This window comes from Peromyscus eremicus, chromosome 22 (assembly GCF_949786415.1).
Source record: "Peromyscus eremicus chromosome 22, PerEre_H2_v1, whole genome shotgun sequence".
NCBI lineage: Eukaryota > Metazoa > Chordata > Mammalia > Rodentia > Cricetidae > Peromyscus > Peromyscus eremicus.
This window is the reverse complement of record NC_081437.1, coordinates 25,464,512-25,476,547: the sequence shown is the minus strand read 5'-3', so window position 1 is coordinate 25,476,547 and position 12,036 is coordinate 25,464,512. Positions and strand designations below refer to the sequence as shown.

Sequence of the window (12,036 nt, the reverse complement as noted above, 5' to 3'; positions counted from 1 at the left end):
ATTGCGTGCGTCACGTTAGCGGCGGGTCCTTCCGCTAGCCAGTAAGCGCAAGGGTTTTTGCTGCAAGGGTTTCTGGGAGTTGTAGTTCCCGTGAAACCACCACCCGTAAATCCTCACACTCCGTCTCAAGCGCTTCAACCTCTTCTCCCAAGCACGTCTCATTCATTCTCTTAGAAGAGGTTGGTAAGAAGGAATCGGAGCCCTAGAGTCAACATGGGTCAGTCGGTTTTAGTTTGGAAGAGGGGAGTCAGGGACTTCCCATTTAAAATCCCATAAACTATCGCTCCCAAAATGTAAATAGCACCCATTCACCTGGAGCCGCTTCCTAGGCCTGCCCAAGTGGCAGGTCTGTTCTACCCCTAATCTGAAAGTACCTGCCCAAGGCCGTAGCCAATAGGGTTGGAGGTCTCAAGCTTCTGTAGCCATGAAGACTCTAGGCCACGCCCGCGGGGTCTTTCAGATCCTGACCCGCACACTACCCTAGACCATCTTTCCTGAGCGCCAACTTCAGGCCTCTTTTATGGATGCTAACAACCGCATCTGCGACTTCGCCACCTTGGAAGAGTGGAGAAACCACGGAAAATGCCTCACGTTCCAACTCTGGGCCTTTGAATAGGTCTTTCTTTCATACTTACCTCTTCCCAGGCGTCTCTTGTCAGAATCAATACATGTCGATTTTTTTTTGCAACGGTGTAGGGAGGATGAGGAGACAGTCTTAAAGCGTCCTTCAGCCTTCAAGCAAATGCTACCTCCTCCCAATATATCTTCCTATGGGCTGTGGATGTAGCCTCTATTAGCTTACCGTGTGTGGAGAGGCCCTGACTTCCCTGGGTTCAATTCCCAGCACCACGGAGGCAGAGGATTCGGGAAGGACAAAAGTCTCTTTCTAGATTCCTGTCTGTTTTGGATAGAGGTAAAGGAATTCATTCGTTCCTTCTGCAGCACTCGCCACTCCAGGCTATAGCTGTATTCTCAGCTAGGACCGGCAGCCCAGCGATCCTGCTTTAATCCAATTGGAATCCCCAGGGAGCGGTCCTCTGCCTTGAAAAGTGAGACCCACCCCCACCCCCACCCAATACAAATACCTGCCGTAGAACTTTGAGGGATAATGAGTATGGGCTTAAGGTGGTTGGGGAAAAAAAAATCATCAGTAGTTGGTTTCTTCCCTTCCCGGCTCTGTTCCTGTAGATTCGGGAAGCCTAGCCAGGGTTAGGTATCAGTCTCGGGTGCTTCCGCTGTTCTCTAAACCCCACGGCACTGAGCACATGTATTTAAAGTGTTAGTTTAATTACCGGCTTTCTCCTCCGAGTCTGTAGGACTGAGCGGACTCCCCGGAGCTTTGCACCGAGTAGGTGCTAAATAAATATGCATGGAGCCGACAGATGGATGGATGCGTGGATGCGCTAGTGCCGGCACGCCTCGTTCGCAACCCTCCTCCCTCGGCTAGTGGGTTAATGGTGCTTCGTCTGGCCAGGCTCCGGAGCAGCCACGTCAGGGTCGCTTCCCCCGGGCCCCGCCCCGGCCGACCCCACCTTGCCGCGCGGCTCCACCCCGCCGCCCCCTTCCCGGCGGCCCCTCCCCGCGCAGGTCCTGACTCCAGCCGCACCTCCTCCGGCTCTGCAGTGGCGGCGAGAAGGCGAGCCGGAGCGCCGGCGGGGTCCGGCCTGAGCAGAGCCGGGGTCGGGGCAGCCGCGAGGACCCCCCTGGAGGCGGGGCCTGTGGGACCGCGATGGGCGTGGAGATCGAGACCATCTCCCCGGGAGACGGTACCGGGCGACGGGGCCCGGGAGGAGGAGGAGGGGTCCCGGGGCGGAGTCCGCGGGCAGAGGTCTGATTCCGAGGTGGCTCCGGGGACCTAAAACGGGGTTGGGGGTGAGGGGTGAGGATGCGGACAGCAGGAGGAGACCCCCACACACACCCCGATTCTTGGGGGTTCTGGAGGACAATTCACCACTCGCTTCTGCGCCCTCTCACCTTGGGGCCACAGGGGTCTGCGTCCGGCCACTGTCCGAAGCTGCGGTTTATGCCGCTTTAGCTGCAACCTCTGGATTATCCGCTGCTGCTGACTTCCCAGGTTCGAATTTCAGCTCCGTTTTCCCAGTCCGACACCAGGGATGGACCCGCTTAGGGGGTCCCTGCTGCATAGGGAAACCCCTCCTAACGCGCCCCACCCTCCCCAGCCCTCTTGTCTGGCGGCCCCCAGGGCTGGGCAGCGGTAAGCTGTAGAGAGAGAGCCAATTTGGGAGCCTGCCACTCCTTTGGCTGCTTTTGCTTCTTATTTCACCCTTCTGGTCCCACTCAGCCTCCCTGGTCATCTGCCCATTACCATGTCCTCCAGAGTCAAACCTCAAAACCCAGCTCTCAGACCTGCTGCTTGACCCTGTCTGGACAGTCCAGGGTTCCTTAGTCAGCCATTCCACAGCAGAACACATGTTCCCTAACTTTGTTCACCCCACAAGTCTTTCTCCGGGTTCTCTGTCTGCTCTCAAGAGAACCAGCAGCGAGTTTTTTCAACTACTTAGAAAACTGGGTGTAGACGTTCAAGGAGTAGCTATTTCTAAGCAAAATCAAATCCAGACCCAAAGCCGCACCCCAGATCTACAGCGTTTTAACAAGCAAACTTGCTGTTAGATATTATTGACATATTCCTCCCCAGGAAATTAAAAGGCTTCTTGGTTGCAAAACGAGGGGTTCCTGGAAATACCAGCGACTGCCCAGGTCACTCCTCGGGGGACAGGTTTCTCTGTCCATGCAAAGAATCTTGGTGCTAGGGTCGAGGAAGCCTGCCCCAGGCCTCGTCACCCACACAGCCTCGGAGCTTGGCTCCCTGTCTTCATTCTCTTCTCCCTGTCTTCCGTTTGATCCCTTGGTTTTTTTTTCACCTGTCTCCTTTTCAAATGCAGAGCTCAACAGGCCCCTCCCCCAGGCCGAAAATGATTGGGAGCTGCTTCCCCCTACTTCTGCAAGCAGTCTGCCCCTTTGGTGATAGAGAGGGCTACAGTGATCCACACTGGCAGATCCTCCTTCATTATAACCCCTGCACCCACAACCAGCTTCACCAAGCCACCCGCGACTTGTTAAACACACAACCTATTTAGCAACTATTTATGGACCATGGACTGTGTGCTGGACCCCAGGGTAACAGGATGAAATCAGTGGGCTCCTCTGGAACTAGACTCTAGGACCCTAGGGCTTTCCGTGCTTTGGGTAGAACCCAGGGCCTTGTTGCATGCTATGCAACTGCTCTACGTTGAGCTACATCCCAATTCTGGATTCCAGGCTTTTGAACATGTCTTATAAGTCATTCTATTTCCCAGACCTCTTCTCCAGACAGACCCTGCCCGTCCTTTACCATCCAATTTAACTATGTTCCACAATGCTTCCTCAGCTCCCTTTGGTGGGCTCCTTCAGTCCACTGTCATAATTCAGCCTCATGGCTTTATATTCCACCCAGTTTGTTTATTCAGCGTCGGCTCTACATCTACCTTCTTGCAGCAAAAACTTGCATGTCTAATAGGCAGCTCGAGATTGCCACCCGCACAAATCTGTTCCTTTTCAGTTTTCTCATCTCCAAAAGCAGCTCTACCACCTTCCAGCTACCCAAACCCCAAATTTCAAGCATCGTTCTTGTTTTCTCCTTTTTTCCTCATCCAGCGGCGAGATGGGTGGCGGGTCCTGCCTCCATTCCACTTAGATGCCCTCGTCAACCCTGCTTCCCCAATACATCTCCAATCTATTTCACTCCGTTCTCAGCTGCCACCACCTTAATTCATACCGTCATTGATTTCTTGTCTAGATCATCGCAACAGATGTCTAACCACCCATCCCACACGCAGCAGCCAGAGTGATCTTATAAAATCTTAATTCAGATTAGGTCATACTCATGCTTTTAAACCCTTCAGTGGTTTCCTACCGCGCTTAGTATTAAACCCATCTCTGCAAGCTGTGTGGTGTGGCTCTTTCACATTCCTCTCCTCCCTCTCACTCTGTTCCCGTCTATCCTGAAAACACAGCAGTCCCTTCCTGCTGCACGCGTGGTCTTTGAGTTGATCCCTTCCAAAGTAGCATCTCAAACATCCCCTTCTCCAAAATGCCTTCCTGGCACGCCCTTTCTGACACTGCTGGCACACCACGTCTCTCTGCAATTCATCAGTGTGTTCATTTTCTTTAGAGGGCTTGTGGCCATCTATCCTTATTTATGTGAGCATTGGGTGTCTCTCTCCTTTAGAGTGGGAACTGGGGAGATGGCTCAGTGGGAAAGAGCTCTAGCTATACCAACATGAAGACTTGAGTTTGAATCTCCATCACTCATCTGAAAAAGCTGGGTGTGACTGCCTGAAACTCCAGCACTGGGAGAAGAGACAGGCAGGTCCTGGGAGCTCCGTGGCATTGCTTCTGGCTCAGTGACTGGATCTCAGGGAAATAAGTTGGAGGGGGATTGAGGAAGGCACTCAACATCTTTGTCTGGCCTCTTGCTTGCGAGCTCGTGGACATGTGCACCTGTGTACACAAATGCATGCACTACACACACACACACACACACACACACACACACACACTACCCCCACCACACATGACCATCCCACATACACAAAAGGAAGACTACAAACCTCAGAAGACCAGGGAGCCTGTCTTTATTGTTCTCGGCTGTAACTCCGGCATGAGGCACCGGTCTGGTCGTTATCGATTTCTTGTGAATGATTGCATTTATTCATCCTTGATGGCAATCATGACTCTACAGCACTTTGGGATTTATGTTTCTGCTTCTCTTCTTCATGGGTTCATGTATTGCTCTCTGTCTCTGGAATCTACTTCAGGTCTGCCACATAGTAGGCTATTCACGAATGCTTGTAGAATAGACGAAAGTAAAAGAAGTAATAAAAAGTGATGGGACTTTTTTTTTAAACTAGTAAACTGGTCCAATAACATAGAGTTCAAATACAAACCAGAAAGGAGACATTATTACTTCTGGCTCATCCAAGGCACAGAGACAGGCATCTCTGTGATAATAAGGGAAAAGTGAGTCATTCAGGGTCGTAATCAATTTTGGATGTGTCAGGTGAGTTTTTCTAATTCCCTAATCCCTTTTCTGCCTTCATATCTCTCGACAGGAAGGACGTTCCCCAAGAAGGGTCAGATATGTGTGGTGCACTACACAGGTACGTCTTACTCCCTCAGCCCTGGCCCAGGTGTGCCTCTCCCAAGGCAGGACTATCCTGTAAGCTTCTCCCCAAAGAGTCTTGTCCCTGGATGGTCCTCAAAGACCAATGCTGTTTCCTGTGACCAGTTTACTTTTCCCTTACCCACCAAGACCATCTATGGTGCCAGCCTCCAGTTTCATTCCCTGATGGTGGGCAGGGGGTATCCTGGCCTTCCTGCTCCTGTCTCATGTTTCAAACTTATTCTGAAAGACCCTCAGATCCCCTTTTACCCTGTTTTTCTTCTTTTGTCCACACCCCCCCCCCCACTCCTCACTGCAGTGAGGGGGATGAGAGTGGGGCAATGCTGTCTCTGGATGCTGGGAGAATCCAGAGGAGGGTGCGACATCTCTGTCGTCTCTTCTTGGATGCTGTGTGTTTGAAGACCCGCGGACCAAGGGGCATTCTATATTCATTTATTTTATTTTATGTGTATGGGTGTTTGGGCTGCATGTTTGTGTGTGTGCCACATGTGTGCCTGGTACCCCTGGAGGTAAGAAGGTGTCGGATCCCCTGGTACTGGAGTTATGGATGCTTGTGATCCACCATGTGGGTGCTGGGAACTGAACTTGGATGCTTTGGAAGAGCAACAAGTGCTCCTCCTTCCCCGCCCTCAGGAACATTCTAGATGAGTTCCTTAGGCCTTCTGGCAAGAAGACTGCTGGCAGGTGTTTGCTCCGAGAGGTGTGAGGACTCTGCCTTGTGACTCGCTTCCTAATGTGGCAAAGTCTATGGGTGACAGCCATTTAGCATACAGCAAGGCCAGCTTAATTCCTGGGACATATTCAGATGGGGCCATTTTTAGCAGTTCCCTAGGCCAGTGCGAAGCATCAGACTGGTTCTAGCAGATGACGTGGCTGTTTTTCAGCAGCTGAATCTCCAGTCACTGATGTCAGCACACCCGGGCTGTTTTATCTCCTGGTGATGTGGCCTAATTACCCTGGGGCCTCTGGAGCCTCTGACCAGGGTAACTGATTTATCTGTTCGACATGTTGTAGACAGATCATTGTGGATCAAGTTAATGAAACCAAATGTCTTTTTGCAAAGTAGATACATAGAGTAGGCAGTGCGCGTGAAACACTTCCATCAGCTTCAAATGGCTCTGCTTTAGGAGAAACTGTCTTAGCAAACACAGTATGTATGAAACTTCTGGTAAACTTAAAAAAAAAAAAAAAAGGAATATAAGCTGGCCCTGGTGGTCCACACCTATAATACCCACACTTGGGAAGCAGGGACAAGATCAAAAGTTCAAGGCGAACCTTGGCTACCTGGTGAGTTTGTGTGTCTGGTGCCTGCAGAGGCCGAACGAGGACACTGAATCTCCTGAAAACTGGAAATTGCAGACAGTGGTGAGCTGCTGTGTGAGTGCTGGGAAGTGAACCCAGGACCTCTGCAAGAGCAGCCAGGGCTCTTAATCACTGAGCCGTCTCTCCAGCCCTGTCATTAATCTTTCAATAGTATCTCTGGAGTGGAAGTTCTTAATTTTCATGATGTCATACTTATCAGTCTTCTCTTTCATGGTTACATATTTTTCTATATTCACTTCAAGAAATCTTTCACTATATTATGATTTCATTTATTCATATGTTTATCATCTGGTAAAAATGTTGGTGGTGGTGGTGTGTGTTTTTCTTTTCTTTTTTTTTTTTTTGGTTTTTCGAGACAGGGTTTCTCTGTGTAGCTTTGCGCCTTTCCTGGAACTCGCTTTGGAGACCAGGCTGGCCTCGAACTCACAGAGATCCGCCTGGCTCTGCCTCCCGAGTGCTGGGATTAAAGGCGTGCGCCACCACCGCCCGGCTGTGTTTTTCTTTTCTTATTTATTTATTTATTTAGGAGTTGAGACAGGATCCCATGTGACTCAGGTTGGCCTTGAATTTGTCTGTAATCAAGGCTTGAATTCCTGATCCTCCTGACTCCACCTGAGTGTTGGGATTACAATTGAGCACCATGGTGCCCCACTGCTCTGTAGAAACCATGAGTAGTAGTATTTGTGGTGTTAAGAACCAAAGCGAGATCTTTGTACATACGGTGAATCACTCCACCACCATACTACATCCCTACATCCGAAGCCTGAGGTTATATTATTTTATCTTTCATATTTAGGACTTTGGTTCATCTGGAATTGGTTTTTGTGTGTAGAGGTGGTAGAGGCTGAATTCAATTCTTTTTCCCCATGTGGATAGAGATTTGATCCAGCAATGTTAATCCAAAAAGTCATCCTTTATTTGATGTATTATAGTGGCATCTTTGTAAAAGAAGTACACATATTTATGTGGGTCTGTGTTTGGATTATGTGGCTTTGGCTGAGCTCACAGCAACAGATAACTGTTACATGGTTCCAAATAGATTCAGCTTTATGAAACCTGAAGGCATTGGGGAAATGGGAAAGCTAGTCTATAAATGGACCGTGCATGTGTGCATATTCAAGCGTGTATTTGCCCAAGTGCATGTCTGTATGAATATATGTAGGTCTGCCGATCTAAATATTTTCTTAGCATCTGCTTGGCCATCGGGGCCTCTCTCCTGAGTGTCTGTGTGTAAGTGCATGTGAGCATGCATAAATATCTCTGTGAATTTGAATATCTTAGCAACTGTGTATCTCCATGTTTTTGTGTTTGATCTCTGTAGCATCCATCTGTGTGCGTCTCTGGGCAGCCAGAAGGGTTTCTCCTTCGCCACATTTAGAACTCAGGGCAGGAGCCCAACCTAGTCTGCCCAGAAGGGAGGTAAATAGGACTCTCTAGTACACATTCGAGTTATAGGAATTCAAAAGTAAAATTATAGATGCTCAGGCACTTGTAAGCTGGCAAAGCCTCCTATGTTAAATAAGGAAAATATGAGGCCCATTTCCCCAATTTCACACAGTGAGTCAGTGCCGGACTGAACTAAAAACCTTGTCTCAACTGGGTGTGGTGACTAACACCTGAGATTCAGCATTTTGAGGCCAGCTAGGGCTACATATTGAGCTCCAGGCCAGCCTGGGCTACAGAATAAGACCCGGTTGAAATAAAACAAAATCTCAAAATAATAAGAACTCCATTTCTGAACTTAACAGGCCATGTCTTCCTATGATCCCACATTATCTTATGTGGTGGTTTAGCACCTATAGAAATCTTGGACTACCCGGGCAGTGGTGGCACATGCCTTTAATCCCAGCACTTGGGAGGCAGAGGCAGGTGGATCTCTGTGAGTTCGAGGCCAGCCTGGTCTAGAAAGCTAGTTCCAGGAAAGGTGCAAAGCTACACAGAGAAACCCTGTCTTGAAAAAAACCAAAAAGAAAAAATAGAAAAGAAATCTTGGACTAGCATGGTATTCAGAAAATCAAGTCTGAGGCTGGAGAGCTGGCTCAGTGGTTAAGAGCACCTGCTGCTCTTCCAGAGGACTTACACGGTGGCTCACATCCACTGTAACTCTAGTTCCATTTTCTAGCCTCCAAGGGCAGCAGGCACTTAAAGGCTGCCCAGGCAAACATGCAGGCAAACACCTATACGTGTAAACAAAAATGAAAATCTAAGAAGACACACTGGTCTTTGAGCAAGAGTACCATAAGCAATGGAAATAGTGCAGTAGTTCTGGGTCCTTGGGCTGATGGACAGTGACAACATGTGGATGTCGGGGACCACTGGGCTCCTGGCGGTGAGAAGGTAAAGGGTGATACAAACTGCCAGAGATCACACCTGGGTGTTCCAGGATAAAACAACTGTTTGCACATGAGCTGGAAGCTACTAGGGTGCCAGAGTCGCCTCACACTTTTCACTGGAGCAGGGGATGATGGGATGGTGTGATCTTTGGCTTTGTGTTCTCAGGAAGCACTTAGAACTTTAGGAAAGGACTGAACCTGAGACTACAATGCCCGAGGATATAGCATGAAAAGTTTAGAAGGGGGCTGGAGAGATGGCTCAGAGGTTAAGAGCACTGACTGCTCTTCCAGAGGTTCTGAGTTCAATTCCCAGCAACCACATGGTGGCTCACAACCATCTGTAATGAGATCTGGTGCCCTCTTCTGGCCTGCAGGGATGTGTGTAGGCAGAACATTGTATACATAATAAATAAATAAATCTTTAAAAAAAAAAAAAAAAAAAAAAAAAAGAAAAGTTTAGAAGGTGTAGAGGAACTTGAGAATGGTGTGCTCTGAATAGGTAGGGGGAGGAGCAGAGGGGGAGAGAGAGAATTTGAAGGCGGGCATCATTAGCCTCAGGCTTTTGGATTATGCTCTGGGAGCTCTTGTGTTCTAAGCAGGGAAAAGTAAATATGATCAGAATTGTGTTTAAAGGGGGAAAAAAAAAGTCTGTGGATGTAGCGAGTGGAAGATTGGTCAGTAGAAACATCGTTTGGGAGGCTGTTCCTGTCTCCAGGTGAGATGTGCTGGTGGTGACTCTGGAGACCAGAGTGGTGGAGTAGCAGAAATAGAAAGGTAGGTGGATTCCAAGGAGATGTAGGACTCAGTGACAGGCTGCATGTGGGGGTCCAGGTTTCCTGCTGATGGGGAGATCAAAGAGGAGAGGGTTCCCTCGGAAGAGGAATTCCGTTTAGACACGCAGAGTCCAACTGTTGGTTCACTCAAAACCACAGCTCTTTTCTACCCTCTTCTCACTTCGCTAGGAATGCTCCAGAATGGCAAGAAATTCGATTCATCCAGAGACAGAAACAAACCTTTCAAGTTCAGAATTGGCAAGCAGGAAGTCATCAAAGGTTTTGAAGAAGGTGCTGCCCAGGTAGGCTGAGGATACCCACTAACGGTTTTAGGGAGGCTGAGGATGCTCACTGTTTTAGGGAGGCTGAGGATGCTCACTAACGGTTTCAGGGAGGCTGAGGATGCTCACTAACGGTTTCAGGGAGGCTGAGGATGCTCACTAAAGGGGTCTTTAAGGAGTGGTGGATTTGGGTCCTCCACTTTCCCATTCACATTAGCACAGACGCACACTGCCATGACCCTACTGCCAGGGTGCAGCAACGCCACCTAGTGCTCACTCCTGGTTCTGCCCTTCGCCTCTTCTGTGCCTGGCACATCTGTATGTCATCCCAAGCATCTCTCCTAGGCTTGCTTGAGCGGGCTAAAAAGACCAACAAGCTGTCTGAGCTGAGACAGCAGAAGAGCTAGAGATGGATAAGCCAAGGAGTGCTTTGGTTTTTACCTTTAAACGTTTTTTTGAAGCTATTTCAGATATAAAAATGTCACAGAAATAGTGGAGCCCCTACACAATTTTCACCCAACGTCTTCAAATGCTAACATATATAATCATACTACAGTGATTCAACTAAAGCATTAACATCGATACAATACTAACCAGTCCACTCAAATTTTTGGAAATGTTTGAAAGTTCAACTTCACAGCTCCAGGGGGGTTGACAGTGCTGATGAGCTGTGGTCCCAGCTCTCCTCCCTCAGTTTGCTGGGGAAATCATAGGATGCTCCACTCCTTTGCCGCCATGCCGTGGCCTTTAGTCGCTGAATCTTAACTAGTCCTGTTACAAGTGTGGTCAAAGCTGTTTATACATTCCTCTTTGACTACTTCGGAAGAGGACCAGGAACAATCATGAGCAGACACAAGTGTTTGGGCCATGCACTAGTAATGGTTGATGCTTGAATGAATCTGAGACAACTTTGTGGCTGTTCACAGCCCCATAATCGAGTCTATTTTGAGGCAGAATCTGCATGTTTAAGCTCTCAGCCGGACTTTAGTGTGCCAGGTATAAAATTAATCTCAGATCTGGAATCACCCTAAGTATGGTTTGGGAAAAATGCCATCGTCACCTTCCTTTTCTCTTTTAAATCAAGCTGGGTCCTCTTTCTCCTCTCCCATCTGCCCCCCATCCCTGCTAGATGAGCTTGGGGCAGAGGGCGAAGCTGACCTGCACCCCTGATGTGGCATATGGAGCTACTGGCCACCCTGGAGTCATCCCTCCCAATGCCACCCTCATCTTTGACGTGGAGCTGCTCAACTTAGAATGAAGGCAGGAAGGAATTCGAGGTGGCTGGAGATGGCTCCCGCTCTCTGGCTCTCTGTCCTAGCCTGCTCTGCCACTGGGACGGCTCCTCCTATGTAGGGCTCTTGATCAGTGTGCTGACGTCACTGCCCCTCGACATTATCCATTCTGCCCGCCCGCCCTGCTCTGTATGCGTCCGCCATTTAATTGTTCCCATACATCTTTGCTTGAGGAAATTTAGCGACAGATCCAGACATTTCAGGTTGTTTATTTCGTGTGATGCATGTAGTAGCCATTCCCAATCCGAGGACACGGACCTTGTTTGCACAATCTATTATTGCCTTACCTGCACTTAAGCCAGACATACAAGGTGCTCAGACATGCGCTGTACATGGTTTCATGGAGGGACTCGAGCCAGTTACCTTTGCTATCACTTTCTCCTGTTGGCTGCTCACTTTAAGCAGCTCCCTCTTTGGAAATACTGTGTAAAATAAAGGCTCCATGCTTGGCATCTTCCTGGCCATCGTGTTGTGGGAAGTTCTTTAATGACACACAAGCCGCTGCCCTTGCTGATAAAGGGGTAAAAGGGGGCTTCCTAGCAGCTAAGAGAGTGTAAGGAATAGCTACACGAGCAAACGTTAATGCTGGACCTTGTTCTGTATCCTTTCCGTCTCATTTTGTTTTGAGACAGGGTCTCGGAGCCCAGGCTGACCTAGAACTCCTTCAGCCTCCTGACTGCAGGGATATACAGGTGCAGACCACCCAAGCCTAGCTTTCCTTTTTCAATAAAATGATCACAAACCCTCTAAGCAACTTTGCAAATTAGCTATTACCCGACTAAACTCACCAGCTTGGAGTCCCCCGCGTAACTAACCCGGCATCCTAGCAATCCTGAGTGAGATTCGATCTCC

At 49.0% G+C, this 12,036-nt stretch overlaps 1 protein-coding gene across 7 annotated transcripts; it reads left to right on the top strand.

Moving 5' to 3' along the window:
• The first annotated feature begins 33 nt into the window (after positions 1–33).
• On the top strand, positions 34–11,648 carry Fkbp1b (FKBP prolyl isomerase 1B). 7 transcript variants are annotated; one of them, XM_059248274.1, is made up of 7 exons: positions 41–179; positions 943–1,049; positions 1,317–1,766; positions 1,988–2,074; positions 5,112–5,159; positions 9,801–9,913; positions 11,022–11,648. In XM_059248274.1, the coding sequence occupies exons 3-7, from the start codon at positions 1,730–1,732 to the stop codon at positions 11,148–11,150; spliced, it is 414 nt and encodes a 137-aa protein (XP_059104257.1). In that variant the 5' UTR covers positions 41–179; positions 943–1,049; positions 1,317–1,729; the 3' UTR covers positions 11,151–11,648. The 7 variants fall into 7 exon arrangements, with proteins under 7 accessions (XP_059104262.1, XP_059104257.1, XP_059104258.1 ...); XM_059248275.1 differs by having other exon boundaries at positions 1,310–1,766; XM_059248276.1 differs by having other exon boundaries at positions 41–183.
• The last annotated feature ends 388 nt before the right edge of the window (positions 11,649–12,036 follow it).

Excerpts from the sequence above, each read along its gene's own strand:
- Fkbp1b (XM_059248274.1), top strand. The coding sequence starts at position 1,730 with ATGGGCGTGGAGATCGAGACCATCTCCCCGGGAGACG. Across the intron at positions 2,075-5,111 it reads CGCTGCTGCTGACTTCCCAG|GAAGGACGTTCCCCAAGAAG; the intron begins GTTCGAATTTCA and ends ATCTCTCGACAG. Across the intron at positions 5,160-9,800 it reads ATGTGTGGTGCACTACACAG|GAATGCTCCAGAATGGCAAG; the intron begins GTACGTCTTACT and ends TCACTTCGCTAG.